Here is a 13,779-nt window from a genome sequence, read left to right as displayed (position 1 = left end):
GCTCAGGAGGAGCCCACCGCCTGGGGTCAGAGCCCCCGGTAGATGGAAGTAAAGAGACCCAAGTTCTGGGCTGGGAAGGCGGCTCAGTGGTAGAGCGCTTGCCTTGCATTCCTGAGGCCCTGGGTTCGATTCCTCAGCACCACATAAGCAGAAAAAAAAAGTCGGAAGTGGCGCTGTGGCTCAAGTGGTAGAGCGCTAGCCTTGAGCTGAAGAGCTGAGGGACAGCGCCCAGGCCCAGAGTTCAGGCCCCACGACCAGACCCCACCCCACCCCCAAAAAAAGAGACCCAAGTTCTCTAGGACTGTCTGGTTACCACAGAACTCTGATTCCATGTTGTGTTGTGCCTGCACACATCGAATGTACATAGAGGATCTCAAGCAGACAATACTCCAAATACAGGAATAATTAAATATGGAATAAGTAAAGCCCAACACCAGGCAGTGTTCTCAGCTCCAACCATAGAGGACCAGGGCCAGTGTGGAGACAATTTACCGCAGCTCCGGAGCCTGGGAGGGCTGCACACACAGGGGACCCCGAAGGCCGCAGGTGGGCGGTCCTGCCGGTGGAGGCAGCCCAGACTCACCAAGGAACGCCTCATTGATCTGCAGGGACCCACTGCCACTCCAGCATCTGTCCACTAGATCCACCAGTGCCCCCAAGAGCGCGGTCTCCAGGGCAGCCCTCCGTGCAGGCACGGCTGCAGAGCGTGGTCTGGGCGACAGCTGTGAAGGAGACATAAGCATGAGACTGGCTTTCTGCTCCCGGCAGAAACTAGGTCTCTGCAGCACAGTGTGGGCCCAGGTGCATGCTTTCCCACAGAGCGGCAGCAGCAACAGCCTCTCCAGCCTCGGGATCTCCCAGGAGACCTCAGGAAGGTGACAGGGCAGCACAGGGCCTGGCCTCCCAAGTTCCGCCTCCCCTCCATCCACAAGGGAGAAGACAGAGGACACAGACAGCAGTAGGACCACAGGTGAAAACAGGACTCCAACCCACAATGCGCAGAGCAAGCTCAAGGGCTCGCCTCGGTCTCTCCAGTCAGTGACTTCACTGAGAACCTGTGCCAGGCCCCCTCCCCCTCTCCCTCCCCCTCCCCCTCCCCCTGCAACTCTGAGTCACGCTGGTTCTGAGCGTCCCCTCTTCAGGCTCACACCTCCCACGGATGCTGGGCACTCACTCGGAGGCAGGGGAGTGTGTGGGCCAGGGGCCTGGTCCCTGAGGAAGGCAGGAGTCTCTCAAGCCCTAATGGGGTAAGTCCTTTGGGAAATTCACGGCCAGGGCTCTTCCCTCACAGTGAGGTGACCGCAGCGATTGCCTCCAACGTTGAAGACAAATGTACAGAACACTTAAGGACTGCAGGGAGCAGCATGGAGCAGAGGAAAAAGCACAGGAGTCAGCGTGCGAGACTTTCAGTTTGGTCACATCTTGGACTGAAAATGGAAGATGTGGCATCACAAGCTATCTAGCCCTCACGACACTCAAGGCCCACTCAGTGGAAATGGCCGGCCACAGCGGCTGGCCTCTGCTTCCCGCTCACCCCGATGGCATCACGAGGACCACGTGCAGTCTGCTCTTCAGGCTCAGCAGCGTCAGAGCGGGAAAAGGCCACCTTGACCTCTGAGCTGTCCTGTCTTCTGACACTTTCCTCCAAGCCGGTGGGCCCACCAGCCCTGTCCAGGCTGCTCAAACACTCTCGGTCTGAGGGCACCTGGAACTTTCCGCCAGGCATCCTTCGCTTCCTGTACTTCTCAGGAACAGGCATCACTTTCTGTGAGGACAAACTAGGCATCTGTGAGGATGAGGCAGAGTCCTCTCCCTCCATGGAATCTGTAATGCAGAGAACACAAATCAGAACACCACCGCCTGCCGGCCCTGCTTTGCAGTGTGGGACTGGCACTCTAATTTTGAAAGACGTGAATGCACAAGTGTGGGTCCAAAAGACAGGCACAGGCACACTGCAGACACAGAGCACAGGCACACTGCAGACACAGAGCACAGGCACACTGCACACACAGAGCACAGACACACTGCACACACAGAGCACAGGCACACTGCACACACAGAGCACAGGCACACTGCACACACAGAGCACAGACACACTGCACACACAGAGCACAGGCACACTGCAGACACAGAGCACAGGCACACTGCACACAGAGCACAGACACACTGCAGACACAGAGCACAGACACACTGCACACACAGAGCACAGACACACTGCACACACAGAGCACAGGCACACTGCAGACACAGAGCACAGGCACACTGCAGACACAGAGCACAGGCACACTGCACACACAGAGCACAGGCACACTGCACACACAGAGCACAGACACACTGCACACACAGAGCACAGGCACACTGCAGACACAGAGCACAGGCACACTGCACACACAGAGCACAGACACACTGCACACACAGAGCACAGACACACTGCACACACAGAGCACAGACACACTGCACACACAGAGCACAGGCACACTGCACACACAGAGCACAGACACACTGCACAGAGCACAGACACACTGCACACACAGAGCACAGACACACTGCACACACAGAGCACAGGCACACTACACACACAGAGCACAGGCACACTGCACACACAGAGCATAGACACACTGCACACACAGAGCACAGGCACACTGCACACACAGAGCACAGACACACTGCACACACAGAGCACAGGCACACTGCACACACAGCACAGACACACTGCACACACAGAGCACAGGAACACTGCACACACAGAGCACAGGCACACTGCACACACAGAGCACAGACACACTGCACACACAGAGCACAGACACACTGCACACACAGAGCACAGGCACACTGCACACACAGAGCACAGGCACACTGCACACACAGAGCACAGGCACACTGCACACACAGAGCACAGGCACACTGCACACACAGAGCACAGACACACTGCACACACAGAGCACAGGCACACTGCACACACAGAGCACAGGCACACTGCAGACACAGAGCACAGACACACTGCACACACAGAGCACAGACACACTGCACACACAGAGCACAGACACACTGCACACACAGAGCACAGGCACACTGCAGACACAGAGCACAGGCACACTGCACACATAGAGCACAGGCACACTGCAGACACAGAGCACAGGCACACTGCAGACACAGAGCACAGGCACACTGCAGACACAGAGCACAGACACACTGCAGACACAGAGCACAGACACACTGCACACACAGAGCACAGACACACTGCACACACAGAGCACAGACACACTGCACACACAGAGCACAGACACACTGCACACACAGAGCACAGACACACTGCAGACACAGAGCACAGGCACACTGCACACACAGAGCACAGACACACTGCACACACAGAGCACAGGCACACTGCACACACAGAGCACAGGCACACTGCACACACAGAGCACAGACACACTGCACACACAGGGCACAGGCACACTGCACACACAGAGCACAGACACACTGCAGACACAGAGCACAGGCACACTGCAGACACACACAGAGCACAGGCACACTGCAGACACAGAGCACAGGCACACTGCACACACAGAGCACAGACACACTGCACACACAGAGCACAGGCACACTGCAGACACAGAGCACAGGCACACTGCAGACACAGAGCACAGACACACTGCAGACACAGAGCACAGGCACACTGCACACACAGAGCACAGGCACACTGCACACACAGAGCACAGGCACACTGCACACACAGAGCACAGGCACACTGCACACACAGAGCACAGGCACACTGCACACACAGAGCACAGACACACTGCACACACAGAGCACAGGCACACTGCACACACAGAGCACAGGCACACTGCAGACACAGAGCACAGGCACACTGCAGACACAGAGCACAGACACACTGCACACACAGAGGAAGAGGACAGAGGAGACAAGACAAGGAGCAAATACGGTGAAACTCAGAGCTGGTACAAAACAGACAGGAAGACTTCTACAAGGCTGTGCTCAGGCAGTGCTTCAACAAAGCAGCTCTGTGAGTTGGAATGGACAGTCAAAGTGTGCTCCCATTGGGTCTGCTAGCACCACACTACATAAGTACAGAACACAGGGTAACCGTGAGGCAGCACAGATGTGACCAAGCAAGGGAATGACCCTGGCCTTAACCACAGTCCAAAACCCAGAGCAGTCTCACTATACCTTGTGCCAGCCGCCACACGCCTGCCCTGCGTCTGATGTGAACAGTCCACTCAGCCACCATTACTGCCCTGCGTCTGATGTGAACAGTCCACTCGGCCAGCCGCCATGACTGCCCTGCGTCTGACGTGAACAGTCCACTCAGCCACCATGACTGCCCTGCGTCTGATGAGAGCAGTCCACTCGGCCAGCCATGACTGCCCTGCGTCTGACGTGAACAGTCCACTCGGCCAGCCACCATGACTGCCCTGCGTCTGATGTGAACAGTCCACTCAGCCACCATGACTGCCCTGCGTCTGATGTGAACAGTCCACTCAGCCGCCATGACTGCCCTGCGTCTGATGAGAGCAGTCCACTCGGCCACCATGACTGCCCTGCGTCTGATGAGAGCAGTCCACTCAGCCAGCCACCATGACTGCCCTGCGTCTGATGTGAACAGTCCACTCAGCCACCATGACTGCCCTGCGTCTGATGAGAGCAGTCCACTCAGCCAGCCACCATGACTGCCCTGCGTCTGATGAGAGCAGTCCACTCGGCCACCATGACTGCCCTGCGTCTGATGAGAGCAGTCCACTCAGCCGCCATGACTGCCCTGCGTCTGATGAGAGCAGTCCACTCGGCCAGCCACCATGACTGCCCTGCGTCTGATGTGAACAGTCCACTCAGCCGCCATGACTGCCCTGCGTCTGATGAGAGCAGTCCACTCAGCCACCATGACTGCCCTGCGTCTGATGAGAGCAGTCCACTCAGCCACCATGACTGCCCTGCGTCTGATGAGAGCAGTCCACTCAGCCGCCATGACTGCCCTGCGTCTGATGAGAGCAGTCCACTCAGCCAGCCACCATGACTGCCCTGCGTCTGATGAGAGCAGTCCACTCAGCCGCCATGACTGCCCTGCGTCTGATGAGAGCAGTCCACTCGGCCACCATGACTGCCCTGCGTCTGATGAGAGCAGTCCACTCGGCCACCATGACTGCCCTGCGTCTGATGAGAGCAGTCCACTCGGCCACCATGACTGCCCTGCGTCTGATGAGAGCAGTCCACTCAGCCGCCATGACTGCCCTGCGTCTGATGAGAGCAGTCCACTCGGCCAGCCACCATGACTGCCCTGCGTCTGATGTGAACAGTCCACTCAGCCGCCATGACTGCCCTGCGTCTGATGAGAGCAGTCCACTCAGCCACCATGACTGCCCTGCGTCTGATGAGAGCAGTCCACTCAGCCACCATGACTGCCCTGCGTCTGATGAGAGCAGTCCACTCAGCCGCCATGACTGCCCTGCGTCTGATGAGAGCAGTCCACTCAGCCAGCCACCATGACTGCCCTGCGTCTGATGAGAGCAGTCCACTCAGCCGCCATGACTGCCCTGCGTCTGATGAGAGCAGTCCACTCGGCCACCATGACTGCCCTGCGTCTGATGAGAGCAGTCCACTCGGCCACCATGACTGCCCTGCGTCTGATGAGAGCAGTCCACTCGGCCACCATGACTGCCCTGCGTCTGATGAGAGCAGTCCACTCAGCCACCATGACTGCCCTGCGTCTGATGTGAACAGTCCACTCAGCCAGCCGCCATGACTGCCCTGCGTCTGATGTGAACAGTCCACTCAGCCGCCATGACTGCCCTGCGTCTGATGTGAACAGTCCACTCAGCCAGCCGCCATGACTGCCCTGCGTCTGATGTGAACAGTCCACTCAGCCACCATCACTGTCCTGCGTCTGATGTGAACAGTCCACTCAGCCGCCATGACTGCCCTGCGTCTGATGTGAACAGTCCACTCGGCCAGCCCCCACATGACCCCCATTTCTAAAGGCCCCCCAAGCATGGCCTGAGCAACCTGTTCATTCAAATGAGAGGATATTTAAAAATTTTTGTTGGTAGTAGGGTGTGTACCCAAGACTCCTCCTCCCACCCCCACCCCCGCTGGGCAGGTGCTCCACACTTGAACTATACATATAGTCTTTTTGCTTTTAGTTGCTGTTGAGGTAGGCTCTCATACTTTTTTGCCTAAATTGATCTGTACTACAATACTTCTACTTATGTCTTCCACAAACCTGGGATTGATTTAGGGACAAATCACCATTGTCTTTTTGTCGAGATGAGCTGATCTAGACCCACAGTCCTCCTGAACAGCTGGGATTATAGGCATGAACACTATATCCAGCCTACTACTGGAGAGTTTTTTATATTTACACCTCACAGATGCACATAATAATCTCATTAATTTATAATTTAATTTCACAACTTCTCATATTGAAAACCTAACTTCTAAGCTGGCTCATGCATGTCATCTTAGCTCCTTGGGAGGCTAAGAGCAGGAGCATCGTAGTTCAAAGCCAGCCCAGGCAGAAAAGTTCCTAAGATTCCTTCTCAGTCTGTAGCTGGGTACAGCACCCTGGGCCTGTCATCCCAAGCTACATGTCATATAGTACTATCACAAACTTAAAATGTGAGTACCACAAAAAGAAAAAAAATACTACCGTTATAACCTGAGCCTAAAAACTTAGAAGAAAAAGTGTGCATATGAGAGAGGGAATGGGGAAGAGGAAGAGGCAGAGGAAGAATGTGTTTGCAAAGGAAAAATACTTAAGTTTTTGCAGACTAGAAATTTAAGTTTGTGATAGTAGTTGACTACTGTTAAGCATACTTTCCTAAAATATGGTGGATGGTAAATTTCAATGTGATTAATTTTTTTCCTAAGACCTTTTAGAGAATTCTGTAAATAAGTACAAAGAAAACAGGTGAGACCTCTCAAATGCTGAAACATGTTTAAGGGCCAAGAAGGCACAGCAGGGCTGAGCGTTCACCTGGGTGGCCGTGCTGTGCGGGCAGCTCCCCGCAGTACTGGTCCTCAGCTGGCTGTCCTGAGCAGCACCCTCCGGAGCTGCCCCTCTTCTTCTCACGGCCCCTCCTCACCGAGTCCCCACACTGATGATGGACGGATGGAGAAGGGCTGAACACATGTCTGGACTCTGTATTTTATTAAACACATTTTAAATTTTGTTTCATTAAAAAAATGACACCTTAATTTTGTGATAGTATATGACATTTATTAAGCATCCTTTCCTTAAACCAATTAAGTAAGAAAAAGAAGCCTGAGTGAGTTAATAGTACAGCAGACAACACTGAATTCCAGACGGGTCTACCCTGAGCACAGGGTAGAGCTGACATCACAGGACTCGACCCAACTCAACTCACACGAAAGAGGCAGCAACCAAGACAGGGTGGCAGGAAATAAAGACAATCTTCCAAATGAGAAACAGACAAGGTAAACTGACTCTGAACAAATGTCACAATCAGATTTTGACAAATGGCACCAGAATAACTCAGTAGAAGAGATCTTGGTTCTTTAAATCAGTGGTCGCTCGCCCAGGGACCTCACACCACACAGCACCAGCTCACCCAGGGATCTCACACCACACAGCACCAGCTCACCCAGGGACCTCACACCACACAGCACTAACTCACCCAGGGATCTCACACCACACAGCACTAACTCACCCAGGGATCTCACACCACACAGCACCAGCTCACCCAGGGATCTCACACCACACAGCACTAACTCACCCAGGGATCTCACACCACACATCACTAACTCACCCAGGGACCTCACACCACACAGCACCGGCTCACCCAGGGACCTCACACCACACAGCACCAGCTCACCCAGGGATCTCACACCACACACAGCACCAGCTCACCCAGGGACCTCACACCACCCACACCACCGGCTTACCCAGGGATCTCACACCACACAGCACCGGCTCACCCAGGAATCTCACACTACACACAGCACCAGCTCACCCAGGAATCTCACAGCACCCACAGCACCTGCTCATCCAGGGATCTCACACCACACAGCACTAACTCACCTAGGGATCTCACACCACCCACAGCACCAGCTCACCCAGGGATCTCACACCACACAGCACTAACTCACCCAGGGACCTCACACCACACAGCACTAACTCACCCAGGGACCTCACACCACACACAGCACTAACTCACCCAGGGACCTCACACCACACAGCACTGGCTCACCCAGGGATCTCACACCACACAGCACTACCTCACCCAGGGATCTCACACCACACAGCACTGGCTCACCCAGGGACCTCACACCACACAGCACTAACTCACCCAGGGACCTCACACCACACAGCACTAACTCACCCAGGGACCTCACACCACACAGCACTAACTCACCCAGGGACCTCACACCACACAGCACTAACTCACCCAGGGACCTCACACCACACACAGCACTAACTCACCCAGGGACCTCACACCACACAGCACTGGCTCACCCAGGGATATCATACCACACAGCACTAACTCACCCAGGGACCTCACACCACACAGCACTGGCTCACCCAGGGACCTCACACCACACAGCACCAACTCACCCAGGGACCTCACACCACACACAGCACCAGCTCACCCAGGGACCTCACACCACCCACAACACTGGCTCACCCAGAAATCTCACAGCATTTGCTTATCCAGTGTAATTTGCATATAGGCACTTAAACTACAGCATAGATATAAAAAGCAAGGAAGAAATCCTCTTAAACAGCATAGATGAAGACCTCCCTACCAGACACACTATACACCCCACCCTCCTACAAACCACTGAAGAAAAAAAAAAGACAAATTAGACTTCATTGAAGTTAAAACATCAGTTCTTTGAAGTAATGAAAAACATGCCATGGAATGGGAGAAAATTCAAAGTACTTCTATCTGAGCAAGAATCTGGATTTCAAATCATAAAGCACTACTCATTACCAAGTATAAATCATTACCAAGAAAAGAAGCAAACTCACTGAACCACAGAGTACACAGAAGTGAGGCTCAGATATCACTGAAGCAGAGACACACATGGCCAACATTTCCACATTAGTCTTCACAAAATACAGATAGAGCCTATAAATGCTATGGCACACACACATTCACAAGAGGAATTAATTAGGACAAACAGGACCGCGACAGTGTTGGGAGACTATTTCTCAAGTGGCCAGGCAAACCTGGGATCTCGGCCCAAACGTGCCTCAACGTCTTGTTTTCATGAAATGCTCTCAGAGATGTACAAGAAGAGCCTTTAGGCAATGCATGAGAAGCCCCTACATAGGTGGAGGGCAATAAAGGCCTAAATATGCAGCCTGAGATCAGTCCTTTGTCAGAGCTAAATGGCTCAGAGCTGCTGGGCCAAAGCAGACACCAGCTCCACCAGCACCTGACTTCCATGCCATGCAGTATAACTGTGCTCAATTTAGGAGCCCTAACTCCTCCTTTCCTAATTCCATAGTCCACACTCTCAGTACTCCCAGGAGGACCCTGCCCCTTGTACTCAGTACTTGAAGCAGCACAACTGTGTGTGGTGACTCACTTTCCCACGCTCAGTGCATACCTTGGGCATGCTGCAGGTCGGCCTCAAGTTCCTTCTGGCTGGCGCTGGTGCTTCCAGGGGGATTGCTTAGGTCCCACTCACACTCAGCAATGAGGTTCAGGACAGCCTCATCATCTTCATCCATGACCAAACACTTCTTGGCCAAGGCATCCGCGCACCGGGCTCTGGAGTGGTGTGGTCTGCAATGGGAAGAGACCGAGTCAGTGTCCACAGCCTACAGGGACACCACGCCACCCAGGATGAGCTTAGGGAAGCTGTGGGACCCAGAAAAGTTTCAACCAAGACAAGCAGCCACCAACCGCAAGGTCCTGAGACCTCTCCATGCCCCACCACATTCCTTTCCTCCACAATTCTCCTGCAGGTTAAAACTCAACCTGTTCTTTAAGTAACATATCCACAATGAAATATATGTGATAAAGAAAGTTAAAATAGCTAGGGCCTATGCCTGTAATCCTAACTACTTAGAAGGTAGAGATCTGGAGAACAAAGCCAACCTGGGTGGGAAAGTCCTCTACATTCCTTCTCCAATTATCCAGAAAAAAGCCAAACTGGAGATGTGGCTCAAATGATAGAATGCCAGCCAGCTACGAGCAAGAAAATCAAGCAAATATGAGGCCTCTGAGTCCAAGACCCAGTTCTGGTAAAAAAAAAAAAAAAAAAAAAAAGTTAAAGCTGGGCACTGGTGGTTCACACTTGTAATCCTAGCTACTCAGAAGACTGAACTCTGAGGGTCATGGTTCAAACCCAGCCCAGACAAAAAAAGTCCCCATGAGACTCTTACAATTAACCACTCAAAAACTGGAAGTGGAGCTATGGCTCAAAGTGGTTGAGCACTAGCTTTGAGCAAAAGAGCTCAGGGACAGAGCCCAGGCCCTGAGTTCAAGCCTCACAACTGACAAAAAAAAAAACGTTAAACCTTACCATGTTGAAAAAACAAAAACAATAACAAAAAGAGCCTACCATGTTTCTAATGTCTATTTTCACACTAAGAGAAACTACTTCCAACACTGAAATGTGAGGTGCTAGATGTGACAGCTGTCCTTGTACAACAAGGTCCTCCTTTCCAACAAGGCATAAGACGAGTACTGGCCTGCAGAGGGAGTTCACACGCGTGGCACCTGCTTCACCTGAAGAGCCCGGCACCACACTGAAGGGATCTGCGGCACTACGGTCCATGGTCACTTCTGATTGGTTTTAACTGTGGCAACTCAGCTATGCAGCTACTAGAGACAAATAGTTCTCATCTGCAATGAGAATACTGACACCAAAGGCCCTGGAAACTCAGATACTTCTGTGCAGAGCATAATCAGGGAGATTCAAGAGCTTACTCTGATAATACTTAGACGCCATTCTAATTACCCGAGTATTAAAAGTATGTGTGGTCTGACTACTAATTTTACATAGAACATCACTCCTTGTATCTGCCACAAAGTATGGTCCTGTTGATGGCGGTGGTTACACTGGAGAGGGAGTAGGGTGGAGCCTTTTCTTTCCTTTTAATCAATTCCTAAGACATCTGAAACCTTTATAACCATCAAATCTTGTAAACTGTTTAAACAAGTCAATCTAGAAAAAAAAACTTTAACGTTTATTGGTTAGTCTATTTCAACTGTGAATAAAATTATTATTTTATTTCCTATATGTTACAATAAACGAGAAACCTACCTGAAATATCCCTGCATATTCAAATATCAAAAAATAAATTCAGTTGCCGGGTGCTGGTGGCTCACGCCTGTAATCCTAGCTACGCAGGAGGCTGAGATCTGAGGATCACAGTTCAAAGCCAGCCTGGGCAGGAAAGTCCGTAAGACTCTTGTCTCCAATTAGCCACCAGAAAATTAGAAGTGGTGCTGTGGCTCAAGTGGTAGAGCACTAGCCTTGAGCTGAAGGACAGTGCCCAGGCCCTGAGTTCAAGCCCCATGACCCACAAAAAAAAAAGTCAGTTAAGTGGTAGGGAAAGAACGCCAAGTTCTAAGCTCCATAAGAACAAAACAAAAAGAAGGGACTACGTATGGATCAACATTTTTGGGAGTTCGGAACAAAGCAAAGCCTACAATAACCCAGGCAGCAATCACCCCAAGAAAACAATGCTCTTCTGCTCTTCAGCAAGGAGAGCAGGAGGATCTGATCTCGCTGCTCCCAGCTCGTCAACCAGAAACTCAGGGCACAGAGCAGGTAACATAATTAATGCCTGCTTGCTCCATCCTTGGAAAGCCCAGACACCTAACCCACAGCGGCCTAGGTCTGATACTGCCCGTCTGGTCGGGCTGTGTCACACAGGCTGAGGCTGAAGGACTGCTTAAGCCTGGCAACAGTGATGGCTGGAGGAGCGGCCATGGTCTGCAGGGAGGCCTGCACAAGGCTGAGCGCCCTAACACACAGGAGGAGGGCTCGCAGAACTGCAAAACCCTGTGTGAACACTGTGAGAGCTCTCACACCAACTAAGAATGTCAGTTGGTGGCAGGAACCTTTCAGCCTCATCAGAATCTTTATGGAAAGACGGAGTCATTCTGTGTGGCATATCTGCACTTCTGGGAACCCAGAGAGCAGAGCGGTGTGGTCAGAAGACCCCACATCTGGCCTTTAAGAGTCTGTAGAAGTGGTGTGAGGCTAAAACACAGGTACAGACTGAGGGCAGCACATGTCAACCGCTGCCACACAACCTGCTTGTATATGTACAGAAACCCCTGCCCGCTGATCAGCAGAGCAGCAAAGCTAAGTGAATAAAAGCTTCAAAGGCCAGATCAAGCAAGGCATAAACTTCACAGAACTGATTCAGAAAACTCACCCAAAACTGACAACTACCAGGAGAGAAAATAACAGTAAACTCAGCTAACCAAGAGATCTGATTTCCAGAGTTGCTACAATTTACTACTCAAAATGCAGTTGTGGCGCTATGGCTCAAGTGGTAGAGCATGAGCCTTGAGCTGACTTGCTCAGGGACAGCTCCCAGGCCTGGAGCTCAAGCCCCACGACTGACAAAAAAAAAAAAAAGAGAGATCTTTCATACGATTGTTTCTAACATATAAGATTATGTCTTTGTTGCTTTGTATGTCCCTCCCCCATGGTATAACCCCTGCTTTAACTGTATTTGATGTTGGTATGTGGAGGGGAAGGGAAAAAACAAATCGTTAAAACAGGGATACAGGAGGACGCATTGCAACAATGAGATGTACAAGTCATTATGTCGAAAAACGAACTTTACAACTTCGGTGCTGGGGGGGGAAGGGGAGCGGGAGGATTGGGGGGGGAACGGGGGGGGGGAGGATGGGAAGGGGAAACAAAGGAGGAGGCTACAATACTTGATAAGAAATGTACTCATTATCTTGCCCATGTAATTATAACCCCTCTGTACAGTATTTTCACAATAAAAAATACGTTTTAATATTTATAAGATGATTTTTTTCTGTTGCTTTGTATTTCTCTCCCCCCTGTTCACTGTATATGATGTTGGTATAATTTGGGGAGAGGAAGGGAAAAAGCAAATTGTTTAAATAAGGATACAGGTGGACCCATTGCAACAATGAGATTTACAAGATGTTAAGTCGAAAAATGAAAGTTACAAATTTGGCGAAAAGGAGGGTGAGGGGGGCAGGGTTAGAGTTGGGAGGGCAGGGATGGTAAAGGGAAACTGAGGAGGAGGCAACAATGCTTGATAAGAAATGTACTCATTACCTTGCTCATGTAATTGTAACCCCTCTGTATGGTATTTTCACAATAAAAAAAACTTATCAATAAAAAAAAGAATGGAAAAAAAATACGTTTTTAAAAAATGCCTAGTTATATAAAAAGTGGGAGGGGTACAAAAAAACAAGTACAGACTATATACAAACAAACAAAAGATCATGACTAGGAAGTACAGATTAGGGACTTTCTAGAAAGAGAAAATTTCAACAGCCACTTTAAATATCCTCAGCAAGGTACAGGAAGCCATGACAAAGAACTAAAAGAAAATAGAAGAACCAGTGGCTCATGAAATAGAGAGTCAACAATGAGTAAAACCTATGAATAACCAAGCTCGTTTTTTGGAATTAAAGTTCAACTCAAGTGAAATTTCTAGAAGTGCTGACACCTAGTGCATGGCAGGCCTGGTGGGCTGCCACTCTCTAAGTGGCAGAAAGAAAACAGAACAGAGGGAGGTGATCCATTTCCACAGCTCAGGAGGCCACCGGGTAGACTCAAACTTGGGTA

At 51.2% G+C, this 13,779-nt stretch overlaps 1 protein-coding gene across 3 annotated transcripts in view; it reads right to left on the bottom strand.

The window, feature by feature from the left end:
* Window positions 1-13,779, bottom strand: part of Cep72 (centrosomal protein 72) — a 33,361-nt gene that overhangs the window by 10,374 nt on the left and 9,208 nt on the right. For all 3 annotated transcript variants that reach the window (XM_070042112.1, XM_070042110.1, XM_070042111.1), the window contains exons 5-8: window positions 9,589-9,767; window positions 6,989-7,153; window positions 1,535-1,824; window positions 584-722 (exon numbers count right to left, since the gene is read on the bottom strand). In XM_070042112.1, the coding sequence (XP_069898213.1) occupies window positions 584-722; window positions 1,535-1,824; window positions 6,989-7,153; window positions 9,589-9,767 (773 nt within the window). The remainder of the gene's footprint in view (window positions 1-583; window positions 723-1,534; window positions 1,825-6,988; window positions 7,154-9,588; window positions 9,768-13,779) is intronic.

The sequence above is a fragment of the Dipodomys merriami genome, unplaced genomic scaffold (assembly GCF_024711535.1).
Source record: "Dipodomys merriami isolate MVZ:Mamm:240054 unplaced genomic scaffold, mDipMer1.0.p SCAF_32, whole genome shotgun sequence".
Lineage (NCBI taxonomy): Eukaryota > Metazoa > Chordata > Mammalia > Rodentia > Heteromyidae > Dipodomys > Dipodomys merriami.
The sequence above is the reverse complement of the archived record's forward strand: the minus strand, read 5'-3'. Positions and strand labels throughout refer to the sequence as shown.